The 14,748-nt window shown below is 34.5% G+C and overlaps 1 protein-coding gene and 1 long non-coding RNA gene across 2 annotated transcripts; one reads left to right on the top strand and one right to left on the bottom strand.

The window, feature by feature from the left end:
- Window positions 1–2,235: 2,235 nt before the first annotated feature.
- On the top strand, window positions 2,236–3,837 carry LOC118485062 (protein FAR1-RELATED SEQUENCE 5-like). The gene is made up of 3 exons (XM_035981297.1): window positions 2,236–2,420; window positions 2,505–3,014; window positions 3,175–3,837. Exons 1-3 carry the CDS (start codon window positions 2,337–2,339, stop codon window positions 3,835–3,837), a joined length of 1,257 nt encoding a protein of 418 aa, XP_035837190.1. The 5' UTR covers window positions 2,236–2,336.
- Window positions 3,838–9,736: 5,899 nt separating this feature from the next.
- On the bottom strand, window positions 9,737–10,270 carry LOC118484733. The gene is made up of 3 exons (XR_004874211.1): window positions 10,198–10,270; window positions 9,972–10,034; window positions 9,737–9,876 (listed from the first exon to the last, which is right to left on the bottom strand). It is a non-coding gene; the product is annotated as an uncharacterized LOC118484733 (long non-coding RNA).
- Between the last annotated feature and the right edge of the window lie 4,478 nt (window positions 10,271–14,748).

The raw sequence follows: 14,748 nt of genomic DNA, 5'->3' as shown, positions 1-14,748 counted from the left end.
TTCACCCTTAAATGTTGTCCCACATAATCTTTCACTTCATTTTGCATTTATTGAAGATGAAGATGCTTTGGGTGAGGGTAGAGTTTCACCAGATCCTGAACCTATTTCTTCAGAGATTCCACGTGAGTGATTTTTTTTTTCTGTTTCATTAAATGTACAGCTTTAAATGCTTGTGTAGATTTTCGTTCAATTCATTTTGGTTCATTTTTTTTTCTGTTGTGTAAATTAAGGATTTCTTTGTTTAGATGTTCACTGGATTCTTCTTGCTTATTTTTTTTTTGTTTTTTTATGTGTAGCCTCACTTCTGAATCAAAATGGACCAAATGATGATGAAGATGGTGTTCAAGATTGTACTTTTACGCAGTTGCTATCCACAGGTCATTGTTTTATGTGAAACCATGAATTTTTATCTATAGGTTTATTGTAACACCCCATTTTTTTTAATGTTTGTAGTTTTTATTATTATTATTATTATTATTATTATTATTATTATTATTATTATTGTTATTATTTTTATTGTTGTTATTATTATTATTATTATTATTATTATTATTATTATTATTATTATTATTATTATAAACAGATGATGTTTTGGGTAGTTTGGTTGAAAATGTGGTAATCTTTTTCAAGGTAAAAACAACTGTAACCATTTTTTTTATGAAACAAGCTTTTAGAAAACATGTCGTTACACTTGTATTAAGTTTTTATATTTTTTGGAACGTGAAAGCACTCGAGATTACTTTTTTTATGAAACAAAGGACTTGAACTTGGTACTATGGTTAGGTTATATATGATAGTATGTATTGAAAAGGTGACACTATCGCATACCATAATAATAATTTAGTAAGGATACGTTAACAAAGTATGACATATGGTCACTACATCTTACTGACTACCAAATTTGCTCAATCTTTCCATAAAAAAGTTGAGAAAACTTAATCGTTAACAACTAGCCACACTCTTCGTTCATTTGAATAACGTGTGATCTCATGGAGCTCATAAGCTACAGGGTCGCCCCAACATTTCCACCAGTGTTTTTTATATTTTTTGGAACGTGAAAGCACTCGAGATTACTTTTTGTTACATAAAAAAATGCAATAGCATCTACACTTTTTGGCGTCATCAATAAAATGTACTTCCACGTTTTATTTGAATTTTTTGGAAAACGTGTTAATGTTGTATTTTTGGAAACTACAGTATCAGTTTGTTAGGTTTCATGTTACAAGTAAATTTGTTTTTTAACCTATACGTGTTATAATTTATTAAACAATACCTTTTTTCTAGGTGTTCATGCGGACGAGGAATTTTATGTTCACCACACACCCAGTGGGACTAGAATATGGTGTCCTAATGTTCCTATTGTTTTAAAGCCTGTTGTTGGTCCTGTTTATGAAACGTGGAAGGATGTGTTCAGTATGTACAAGGACTATGCTGTGTATTCTGGGTTTTCTATTCGTAAGGGGCAAACCAAGAGATGGAAGGGGGTTGTCACTCACCAGTATATAAGGTGTACTAAATATTCAAAACCACAGATTAAGCGTAAAACTGATACTTTGGAGCATTCAAGCTTGACTATTAGGCAAAGTAATTTCACAGTGACAGATTGCAAGGCTAGTATACTGGTTAAGTTTTGTGAGGGCAGCTCTACGTGCACAGTGGTAGGGTTCAATGAGCACCATAATCATCCGTTTGTTGAGCGTTTCAATCGTGACCTAAGTAGGATTTCAAGGAAACTACCATTTGCATCCAAACAGTTTATCCATAACATGAGTTTGAACAGAATTGGTCCGATTGTTTCTCACAGAGTTTTAGTGTCCCTGATGGGTGGACATCACAATGTATATGGCACGCCAACTGATTTTAAGAACTGGAGCCAGTCGGTTAGGCTTTATATTGGCGATCGTGATGCGCAACTTGTTATAGATCGTCTCAAAGAAAGATCTGAGAGCTTACCAGACTTTTACTATGAGTTTGTTGTTGAGAAAGGGCAATTGAGATCGATTTTTTGGGCAGACGAAATTTCCAAGATAAACTACGAGGTGTTTGGGGATGTGTTAGCTTTTGATGCGACTTATCACACTAACAAGTAAGGTTTTGGATAGTTGCACTTTTTTTCCCTTTAACATATTATTAACTTTTGTTTTTTTTCTTTGTCGCACAGGTACAACATGATTTTTGTTCCTTTCACAGGCGTTGATAATCATAAACAATGTGTGACATTCGGTGTTGGCTTGTTATTCAATGAAACCACTGAGTCTTACAAGTGGTTACTTGAATCATTTCTGAAGGCACACAAGAAGCAACCAAAGTTAGTTCTGACGGACCAGGACCCTTCAATGAAAGCTGCCATTTCAGAGGTTTTCACAGACTCTCGGCACCGCCTTTGCATGTGGCATATTATGAAGAAACTTCCCACCAAGGTTTTATTAATTTATGAATCTATTTTGTGAAGTTTTTTTTTTGTTTCATTTATTTTAACAGTTTTTGTGTTTTCATATGTATAGATTGCTGGAGACCTGTTACAAAACTCTGAGCTAAGAGCATTGATGCATCGTTTGGTGTGGAGTATTCACATGAAGCCATCTACATTTGAGACGCGTTGGCAACTTTTGATGGAGGAATATGGGTTACAAGATCACGACTGGTTGAATGACATGTACTCAATTAGGGACCAATGGGTACCTGCCTACTTCCGTGACATCCCAATGTGTTGTCTGATGAAGACTACATCAAGATGTGAAAGCTCTAACTCAAGCTTCAAGGTCAACTCTTCTAGCGCTAACACACTAGTTCAGTTCATGCTATGTTACGAAACTAGGATAGACAAACAGCGTTACAGGCAACGTGTTGCAGAGTTTAAAACTTCATCTAGTGTATTCATGGACAGTACTGACCTAGCTATTGAGAAGCATGCTTTTGAGTTGTATACACATGCAATTTCCACAGAAGTAAGAAAAGAGATATACAAGGGGAAGCTGTTTTGTTACATTGTAAACACGGAGGATTGTGATGATGTTTGTGTTTACTATGTGAATCAATTGGACAAACGTTAACAATGCAACCAAGACATTCACGGTAACTTTGCTGTATCCTTATAGTTGCATTTTTTGTTTTAAGCTATTCATTATGCTTTTTTTCATAGAAGCTTAATTATGTGTTTTGGTGTTTTTGTAGGTTAAACTTGAGTTGAGTAATCAGTCGGTATCCTGTTCATGCAACAACTTCATCCGTATTGGATATTTGTGTAGGCACATTTTTTGTGTTTACCGGGTAAACAATATTGAAAGAATCCCGGCCCAGTTTGTTGTTAAGCATTGGTCTAGGGACGTGCTTCCTAAAAGTTTATTTTCTATTGAGAGTCGATATGGCGTTGACACTCGTCCACAAGCTGCTGCGAGAAGTCAGATTCTTGAGATCGTAACTGAATGTGTGGACGCATTAAGAAGTGATGTTGGAGGACTTTCCTCTTTCGCTGAGCAGATAAAGGAACTGAAATGCAAGTTACTAAATGGAGGACCAGTTGATGACGAAGCCAACAATGATAACTATGCTACTGTTGAAGAATTGCTTGGTGTTTCTTTAGATGGGGACGTAACTCTCAACAATCCAGACGGGATCAGGAACAAAGGACGCGGCAAACGCCGACGATTGTCTAGAGCACCTCAGGATGGAACGAGCAACTCTGCTGTCAAACCTCCCAAAACACCCAGGCTTTGCCGAACCTGTATGAAGTACGTGACTGGGCATGATTCAAGAAATTGCAAGAAAAAGAAGAACAAGAATAAATTGGGTAACGAGGACGAGGACTCAAGCTCTGCGAGTCAGGAGTCCACTTGATTTGGTATTTTTATGTTGATGTGTGTGCTATGCGTGTTTTGAAAACTTTTATGACGCCAGCTTTTTGGTCTCCATTTTAGTGGAGCGTAAGTAAACTTTGATCACCCCTTTTGGACATGCACATGTTTGCATGTGTAGATTATCTGAAAATCGATGCACATGCATATGTTTGCATGTTAGGATGTATGTGGGTTTGGTATGTCGTATGGTTTTCAGTTTAATGACTATGGTTTAACTGATCAGTTGCATTATGAAATGATATCCCTAATGTTTTGTGTTAGAAGTAAACGTTGCATTGTTTGTTGAGATTAAGAAATGGGTGGTACTTAGTTGGATTATCCTTGTTAGTATGCTAATGATATTTTCGTTAGTATGTACTTGTTGATGTTTCGTTGAAGCTGATACCTTTTTATGCTATGGATTTTTTAGTTTTTTTTTTTTTTTTACTATGTTACATTTTTTTTACCATGAGTATTTTTGTAGATTTTTTGCTGTGTTTGAATCTGAGATTTTTCAATCTTATGGATTTTTTGGTTTTTTTATACCATGTTACATATTTTGGTCGTTACATCCATTTTACGTATATAATTAGTTAGAAAATGACCCTTTTTGTTACAAAAGCCAGTAACAAAAAAAAAAAAAAAATTCTAAGCACATATAGTAGTTTGTTTTTTTTTTTTCTGTTTGTAGTTTTTTTTTTTACAAAACACAAGCCGTAGATACATTTTTACATAATACATACAACAAGATGTATCTTTTTGTTACTTTTTCCTTTTTACCTGGTGATGCATTTAATTTGTCATTTACTTTCATATCTAATCACCACCATCCTCCCCCAAAGTTTTATTTTTTTCATTATAAATAAGTTTCAGCATACCCCAATGTGTATATCCCCAAAGTATTGTTACCTACTTATCACACACAAAGCATAACAATGCACAAGAGGCCATGCTTGGTTTCCAAAGTTCCGGATGTTGAGGCGATCGATCTCAAGCCTGAAAAAAATGAGTTCATTAATGTTGGGAAGAGACTTCGAAAGTATGCATCGACTCCAGTCGGCGTTGGCGATATTCCTGAAACAACCCCGCTTTGCCCATACGTACGCTTAGGAAGATTTTTACCAGTGATGGGCACCCCCGCGGGAAGAGAAGTAGTTTTTCGACCCCAAAGGTTGAACCCGATGTGAAGCCTACGGCGCGAGCAATACCGAAAAAAGAGCCTACTGTTAACGCTACAGTCAAGATGGAGCCAAGAGTAGTGCCCAAGGGTGAGCCTACAATATACCCAACAAAAAGAGATGTTGAAGATCCCACAACCAGCGATTGGGTTGATGATGTCTCGTGGATGAGTGAAATTGAGTGGGATTCATATTTCCCAATAAACATATCAGTTTACCCTGTGCCAGCAAACCCATGCAAGTGCAAAAAATGGTTCACATGAACAAGCTCAAGTAGAAATTAGGTGTTGTTGTTGTGTTTTATTAATTATGTTGTTTTTTAAGATGTATGTATGTTTTTAGGTTAATTAGAAATTAGGTGTAGTATCAGGTTATCAACATTATCTAAGGAGTAATTTATGTGTCTAATGTTTTTGTAATTTTTTGTGGTGTAATATCTAATGGAAAAAAAAAACTATCTAGTTTGTGTGTTGTTACTTCTTTGTTGGGATGTATTATTATTTTTTTTTTCTGTTTTTGGTTTATTCAAGTAGATATGTGGTAAACTTTTTCCTAGGGGGGGGGGGGTAGGCCCCATTGTGAAAAAAAGTAATGAAAAGTAAAAAAAGTAGGAAGTACATGGACGTGGGTAATGACAAAAGGATATATTTATAATGGGACCCACAAATGGTTGGTTCATATCTTTATATTAGATCCATCATTTCAACTACAGGCTTCCAACTATCTCCATCTCCAACTACCCAAACTATATTTAAATATATGATTTTCTCATCTCTCTTTTTCGTATACAATTCATCTACCTCTCAAAAAAGATGAAAAGGTGTTCATGTGGGAGGATTGCTGTTATCCGGACATCATGGACTGACGATAACCCAGGAAGAAGGTTCTATTCATGTCCATTTAAGGTAAAAAATTCGAACCCTGGTTTTAATAAGTAAATGTGTGTTCTAATCGTGTTTTATGCCCATTATTTTTAATGTAGCCTAGCAACTGCCCTTTCATTGGTTGGGTCGACCCACCGATGTGCTTACGGTCAACTAGGATCATACCAGGTCTTTTGAGGAACATCAACAACCTGCAAGCTGAACTGTTTACCCGCGAACAAGAAATTTGGAAGAAGAAGAGGGTTATATGGTTACTGATATTAGCGTTAGTGTTTGGCAGCTTACTTGTTAGGATTGTTTGTTGTCATTAAGAAATAGTTAGTACTTAGTTGGATTATGCTTATTAGTATGTTAATGACATTTTCTAGTATGTACTTGTTGATGTTTGGTTGAATCTGAGATTTTTCTATGTTATGGGTTTTTGGGTTTTGTTTTTACCATGTTACATTTTTTCCCCCTAAGATTTTATGTAGACTTTTGATGTTTTGAATCTGAGAATTTTATATGTTAGTGTTTTTTTGGTTTTTGTCTTTACCATGTTACAATTTTTTTTTGCCTCTGATTTTTGTACATTTTTGGTGTATCCGAGATACATTTTTTTTCAGTGAGATTTTTTTGTACATTTTTGTTCTATGTGTGTTTGATCATGTGCCTTTGTTTGAACGTTCCTTGAATATCTTTTTTTCCCCAACAACGTTGTATGTTTTTTTAGATTTGATCACGTGACTCTTTTTTATTTATTTATTTTTTTCCCTAAAGTGTGTAACCTATGTATGCCCTTTTTTTAAGATATCAATTTTTTTTTTTTAAAATCATATAATAATGACACGAATTTTTGAATAAGATAGATTGGAAAAACATAGATTTAACTCAATAGTTGAGTACATAATAACTTTAACACTAGATATGGTAAACAACATAGGATAAGTAAAGTAGCCCCTATATTGCATGAGAGAGGGAAAATTGGGGCACATTTTTTTTTCACACCGATACTAGCAACTTGATGTAAACACCACTTTTTAGTCAAGAAACGATCCTGGAGTGCCATATTGAATTTCAGTGCTGAATGGTTCTGGGCTAAGCTCACTCTCCCACGGGTTGTGATTGGCCCACGAGATAAGAGTGTTTGGTGAGTAACACGAGTAATCATCATTTATAGGATCATCTTCTGGATCATTGGTAGTCTTTGGATCAACTGCCGGGGGGTTCTCTTGTGTAGCATTGACTGGTTTAGCTTCGTCAGCGAGCATCACAGTTGAAGAGCTTTTGACAGGGGTAACTTGTGTAGTGAAGTAAAATGATCCCCAGTCAACATCAAAAAGTGCATCATCTAAGCACATCTCATCATGTGTTGTTCCTTCAGGTTTAGTGTTAGTAAGGAGGTCACTTATAAGCTTAGCATCGATACCAAGATTTTCTTCAACAGTTTGCAGCGTTGTCGGAAGAGAAGGGGTGTTTGTGATTTGAGAACACTCTGGGTTGGCATCCGATTTTGGAGCTTGGAGTTCAAATGAAAGAGTTCTCCGCAATCGTTTGGTAACCCGTTTTGAGTCGGATGGTGATGCTGGACTAGACATAATAAAGTTTTTTTTTCACTTCTTTTATGGGGAACAAGTGATGAAACAAATGTTTACATTTCACCCTAATTTATACAGAAGCAAATGATGTTAGGTGGATAAATTAATTAGATTGTTTACATCAGTTTAAATCAACATTAAATGTTGCCTTAAATGTAATACCCTAACCAATATAGAAGTTAAGTATTTTTTTGCTGTTTGTTTTTGTGTTAAAGCAATTAATTGGGAAATGTAACATAAGGGCCTGTAACATAATTATATTATAGATATAAGGGTTATGGTCTTAGGCTGAAACATATAAGGCTACCCATACATATAATTATCTCAGCCTTTCAATCAGTAGCTTTTACATTTGATGTAACAACTTTCTTTAAAGTTTTGTACTTTTGATTCTTCCCTCCTTTTGTTCACCCAACGTTATAGGTGTATATATATTTTATTTTATTGTTATTACGGGCCTTGTTATTACACCACAAAGAGAATATTGGGATTCATTAAATGCTTGTACTATAGATATCAAATCACAAGAGAACTATTGATGCATGTGCATAAGATAGAGATAGAAGTTGACATTTTCTTTTTCAATTTTTTATGCTTTTTGCTTTGGTTCGTGTAAACATCATTTGACATTGTACTTTATACTTGCTTTTTGTCCAATTTAGTTTCCCTATACTGGGTGATTTATATCACCTTTGTACTTCTTTTTGTTTATATATATTATTATAATTTTAATCGGTACTATGATATATTTTATTGGATATGGTGTTGGTTTGTGTTTGTTTTTGGTGCAGAATAGATTAGACACTTACAAGTTGGCAGCATTAATTTGTAAGACTCTACTTTTTTTTCTTTATAAAAATGCCCCAAAAAAATATTTTAACTAGGAGTAGTATATGCTGTGTCTGCCCTATATGCTGTTACATTTTTTATTTTGTACTGGTTTTTGTAACGAAACAGGTATTTTTTTTCTATTGTTTTTATTTTGTATCAAACTAGCTTGTAATGATAATTACGACTGTTTAAGAAATTAGCTTGTTTTTGTAACAAAATAGCTTGTAATGATAATTATTACCACAAATAACAGACATATTAGTCATAATATTCTATTTAGATTTGTCAAAGTGATTAAAAAAGTTATCATATGAAAGTATTGCATTTTTACACCTTTTGTTACTACATCTTTTTTGTATGCTTTTCAAATGAAATTATCTTAGTCAAGCTTTCCATTAGTGTGCTTATGGGTCGCCAAAAGTTAACATTAAACATACATATAAAGACATTTGTTCCAAAAGCAACGACATAGACTAATAGTGAAATACATACATAGGCAACTGGCAAAGTACGAGTTATATTGTTTAAGATCTCCACCAAAAACATAATACTAGCAGAAGCTTACACTGATAATGCAGCCTCGCGAACCTTTGCGTTCATCAAATTCACATTAGAGAGTAGCATGCGTGTAGCGAATTTTTTTCGGAGGGCAAGAATCTGTTTTTGCTTTTTCTTCCAGTGGCTGCTAAAACCACATTCAAAAGGTTCATTGATGCTGTTAAATTTCTGCATGTGCTGCATAAGGAATACCGCACTATCCATTGGATGCGCAGGGGTCGCCCATTTGATATTACACCTTTCAATCTTGGCTGCTGCGATTTCATCTTTTGCCGGATGTTCGCAAAGCTCCAAATAAGCGTCCATCATATGCTAATGTTAAAAACAATATACTAATCAGTTTTGGTATGAGTTATTTTGTTCTTCATCATGAAGTTTACAAGAACAGAGAATGACTAACCACTTTGTATCGTGTGTCTTTAATGTAGTAGTCTTGATGATCCCTAATGCCAACTAAGGGTGTGCGATCAGGCCTGTGGTCTATCACGGTTATTGTGCCTTTTTTCAGATCGAAGACAATCAAGTAATATTGATCATTCTCAAGGATTGGAAAGAAAACCATTTTCAACCCAATGAACTCATATGCGCCCGCATCCGTCACCCTTTCGCTGAACGTTTTCATACGTTCATCATCATCACAAGCAGAATCTGTCAATAACCAGCTGTCCTGTATTTTTTTTTCAAATAAGATGTGTCAATAAGCTGGTGCAAGACCCGAATTCCAATAATTAAAAAAATTCTTTTGAATAGGCAAGCTGGTTCAAGAGCCAAAAGACTTAATAAATTCAGAATCATAGACAAAGATCAAAACAATATAAGATGAATACTCACTATCACAGTTGTTCTAAAATAAATACGCGTCAAGTCGCCGTTGGTTCTTTCTACTTCTTCAAAATTCATTAAATCTACCCAAGCATCAACCACGTCAGAGAACACCTTCACTTCCTCCCTCAATGTGCGCATCAGCGTCTTTGTGATTTCGGTGCCGTAAATACTCTTGAATATAATATCTCTACGCAAGATAATGTTAAATTTATAAATTAAATTCTAGATATAAAAAATCTACGAATACTATGTTTTACTTATATTTTATATAACTGAACTTACTCAGCAGATTCACCAAATTTTCTTGTTACCCCGCTAGACAAAGAGATGACCATTTTCCGTGGCCTGTATGTTGTTTATGAAAAAACGTATGCTGTTATACATTTAAAAGAAAATAGTGTAGGCGTAAAAAAACATTCTATTTGGACCAAAACATTCCGTAATCTATCTAGAGCAAAGCCTTGCTTAATGTAACAACTAGTATTTTATAATTTAAACGGAATCTTACATTGAGTATTTGATATCGAACAGAAAATCCCATATATGCTGTTCTTCTGATGTAATTTCAATTTCCATTCCGTCATCATGGTTATCGCATGACCGGTTGAACCTACCAATTGGTTTTATTCGTTTTGATTCAAGTTCCTTTACCCAAGCGTTACTTCTTATATCATTTTCAGCCGCTCCCTTGCCTGCTTATTTTTTTTTGTTTGTTAGTATTAATAAAAAAATCATAAGTTTATTATAATTTTGGAATGAAGTAAAAAACATGTAGAACTTACCATTGATTTTAATCTTGGTCTCTTCTTCTTTCGATTTTTTATCTTCTTGATTCATGGCATCCCTTGTTTCATCGACATCAGCACCTGCACATTTTTTTTTGGTTTTTATATCTCTGATTATCTGTTGTGTACAGGAATAACACATGTTACGGTATTTTTATTTTTTTTATTTTTGGAATCATGACTTACCTAGGTCGGTTTCTTGTGTGAGTAGGTCAAAGGTAGGGCCATCAAGCAATTCTTCCATGTTTTGTGTTTCGTTGCTGCTGTCCAATTCTATTCATTTACATGTACACATACATGTATGTGTTAGTTTTTTCTGTATTATCGGTTCTTCTTAATTTTTGTACACATGTAACAGGTTATACGTGAGTTTTATATAATGGTTGAATGAAACAAAAAAACATGTAGAACTTACTTCTCGGTGTAGCTTTCTTCTCTTGATCTTTTGCCTGACTTTCTTCGTCGCGTGTCACTACACATGTGCCATTTTTTTGTGTAGTAGCTGGCGAATCTGGTATCTTCTCTTGTGTTTTGTCACCCTCACCCCCATCTACATATATTTTACGTTTAGTTTGCATTTTAGGAGATACATAAGGCGGTTAACTTTACTTGTGGCTGATTACTTTTTGCCCTTAATTTTTTACGTTATTTTTAATTAAATCATGCTACATTTTTTTTTATTTGCAAAAAAATGTAACATTTTATGTAGGGCTTTTTAATGGTTGTGTTATGTTTGTAAGATTAAATTGATTGAATTTAAGTAGGTATGCAAAAAAGTTCATACCATCAACGTTTGCCACCTCAGCTGCAGTTGCGGCATTATCTTGATCTTCTGCATTTGGCCCAAAAAAAAAAAACTAATTAGTTACCGTTTGCAGTAAAAGTTAATACATATTTAAGGTAGTGATTTATCCGTCATTCATATTACCTTCTGTGTAATCATTTTCAGGGTTTTGCACTGCCTTCTTGAGAGACATGAGGACCCCGGCAATTTTTTTCTGTGGGGTATCAGGCACCAGCCACACCGTTGTTTTCCTGGAGTGAACAATGTTCTCATACCGTTGTATCAATTTCTGAACTTGCACATTGCGTGGATGAGCATTAAACAAAACCTCCAACTTTTTTTGTACCGTTATCTTTTTGGCTTCCATGACATCCAAATGTTTTCTAATAGATTCAATCTCATTCTACAAAGAAAGTTTTTAAAAACATTTTTTGTAAGTGATGTTGAAAGAAGATAATTATTCTGAAACTGGTTATGATTAGTAATCTTACATTAAGAACTTCATCATTAACTCGTAACTCAGTTTTTCTAGAATCCCGTTTAACCATAGCAACTTCATGCAAGCTGCCTCTTCCAAAACCACCTGTTTTTATCTCCAATCTTTCTCTCTTTTTCAATTCGTTTTTATTCCAGAATACGATTGGGTTGATTGACCGGTCCACTTCAAGTCCGGTGCATTTAACTCGGTCGACGTACAACAGCTGTGTAATGAAAAAAAAAAGAATTGAAAGTGGTAAGATAACTAAACAAATGTTGTATAGCTATATTTTTAGTAAGTTTTCTTACAGAAAAACACTTACAGCCAAAAGCGTGAGTGGACCGCAAAATGGAAAATCAGGATCACACCTCTTCCATCCATCTTTACAAGATTTAATTTGCTGAATGACATAGGCACACCAATTAATTTTACTGAAATCCGTATGTCCAGTTAAACTTTTCAAAATCCACTCCTTCATTCGCCCATTTCTATTACACTCAACCATGACGGTTAAGAATAACATCAGGAAGTCTAGTCGGAAATTGAAACTATTGTCTTCATAGCTTGTGACTATAGATTGTGCCAGTTTTGTCGGTGCCACAAATCGTGAACGGTATCGTTTTCTCCATGCCATAACAGCAACATCAAGCTTCTCAGATGGTCTTACATTTTGCATGTTTTTGCCTTTGTTAGGAATTCCAAAAAGGTCATGAACAGACTCAACATCAACATTTATTGACCCGCACGACATCTCGATAGCCATTTCTTCTGTGTTGAAGTGATCCACAACATAGTGTGCAAGTTTTGCAGGTATGCTACTGATGTTGAAAGATAGCATCTTACCAAACCTCATCCTCTTCACATCCTCTTGTTGATTACTGGTTAGAGACTTGATGCATTTGTACAATTGCATAGGCGCTGAACGTGTTTTTATTTTTGGCCACTTATTGCTTTTTGGTTGTTTCCCACTTTGCCTTAGCACCCGTTCATGTTTTTCTTTTTTTTTGTTTCCCTCACCACAGTTGCATGCTTCTCTGGCTCGACCGCATCGCCTTTGTGACCCAAGGTGAAATCTCCAGCCATCTCTGAGTCGTTGTCGACTGAAACTAAGACACCAACTGTCAGATATGATTTACATAATTTATAAAGGAAGGAAACAAGTTGTGTGTACATACCTATTAATTTCCTTTTCACAATTTTCTTTGTTTTGCTATCCGCCCATGATTGTTGACCTGTAAATATAGATTTTATTAAAAAAGTATTGAAACATATATTTATTTAGATTCCTAAAGATGACGTCTAATACAGTTATGTACCTGCTCTAGTACGTGTTGCTGGCCCGCCCGCATCGCCATCAGCTGGAATGTTTTTTACCATTTTCATGTACATAAATATTAGATATATAAAAAAATGTAACGAAGAAATGTATATAGAATAAAAAAACATACCTCTTTTCATTTTCTTCATGTTTTCCTCGGGTGTGTCCAAATCACTGTCTGGTGAAACTGAGACACCAACTTTGTTTTATTATTTATATAAAACATAATTATAAAACAACCAAAAGAAAAAAAAACGCTTGTACGTACTTATTAGCTTTCTTTTTTGCAACTTCTTTACCCGATGTGCTTGCTTACCTACATTCGTACGAGTTTTATATAAATCGGAAACTATTAACAACCCTTTACAAAATATATGTCTTAACAATATAAAGAAAAAAGACTAATTTTAAAACCTTTTTACCTCCTCTTGTTCGCGTTGCTGGCCCGCCCGTGTTAGCATCCGGTGTCACTATTTAGAACGCTTAATAATTAGCATTAAGGTATCGAAACATATATATTATTTAGATTCATAAAGATCACATCTAAAACAGTTTTGTATATTCTCCATGTTTTTTCCGGTTGTGCCCACTCGAATCGTTGTCAACTTAGAATGTTTTTACAAAGTGCAAGTACATAAATATTAGATTTTAAAAAAATGTAACAAAGAAACTTTTATACGTAAGAGAAAACATACATTTTTGTATATTCTCCATGTTTTTCCCGGGTGTGTCCAAATCACTGTCTGTTGAAACTGAGACAACAAGTTTGTTTTATTATTTATTTCAAAACATAAATGTAAGACAAGTGAAAAAAAATGCTTGTACGTACTTATTAGCTTTCTTTTTTGCAACTTCTTATCATGATGCGCTTGCTTATCGACAACCGGCGTACGGCGAGTCTTTTTAGCTGCATTTTGTTAATTGTAAACAACATTAATAAACTAATATCTAATTTAATGCGTAAGCATAAATTATGAAAGGTTTTGTAATTATAAACACCTGGGCTCATTTTTTCCTTGGATCTTTAGTTGTAACTGCGGATGACTGCAAACTATCACGTATGCCAACAAAGCATCAGTTTACACATCAGACGACCATTCTTCGGACAATATTTATGCCATTTAGTTTTTATTATCCTCAGAATTCTTGATTTTTTTTACTTATGATTTCTGATTATGTATTGATAAACCGCGAATAGCCGTTTTTTCTAATTACAGATTATTAGTGTAATTTATTTTCTCAATCAAATAAAAGCAAGAAACATATACTACAAAAAAATGTGATGTTCAATACTTTCAAACATAAACCCCAAAAAGTCAATTCCTTTTGTACATCGTTCAGTGTTATCACATATATCCACACCATAATTTAATGTTTTTTCCCTTTTGTAACACCTTTAGAACCACACACAAACTCTAACCCTTATAAAAATACAGAAACAACATTAACAACAAATCATAAGCCTTTAAAAAAAACAGAAACAACAAATCTATAGTTTTATCTACAACCGTATGTTTTTTTTTTAAACCCAAATGTGTATGAAACAACACCCAAACCTGTATATATAAAAGTCCATTCTTTTTAACATCCTTCAGTGTTATGACGCACAAGACTAAAAAAACCAGGGCAAACTGTAACTCTATTTTACACTTACATAATCAAAAAGAAAGTAAAAACCTGAACCGACGGACCGG

The sequence above is a fragment of the Helianthus annuus genome, chromosome 12 (genome assembly GCF_002127325.2).
Source record: "Helianthus annuus cultivar XRQ/B chromosome 12, HanXRQr2.0-SUNRISE, whole genome shotgun sequence".
NCBI classification, from domain to species: Eukaryota; Viridiplantae; Streptophyta; class Magnoliopsida; order Asterales; family Asteraceae; genus Helianthus; species Helianthus annuus.
This window is presented reverse-complemented; position numbering and strand designations above follow the sequence as displayed.

What these genes read in the sequence shown, in the direction of transcription:
- LOC118485062 (XM_035981297.1), top strand. Translation starts at nt 2,337, where the DNA reads ATGAAAGCTGCCATTTCAGAGGTTTTCACAGACTCTCGGCACCGCCTT. An exon ending in TGAAGAAACTTCCCACCAAG is followed by an intron (nt 2,421 to 2,504) that starts GTTTTATTAATT and finishes TCATATGTATAG; the next exon opens with ATTGCTGGAGACCTGTTACA. An exon ending in ACACGGAGGATTGTGATGAT is followed by an intron (nt 3,015 to 3,174) that starts GTTTGTGTTTAC and finishes GTGTTTTTGTAG; the next exon opens with GTTAAACTTGAGTTGAGTAA.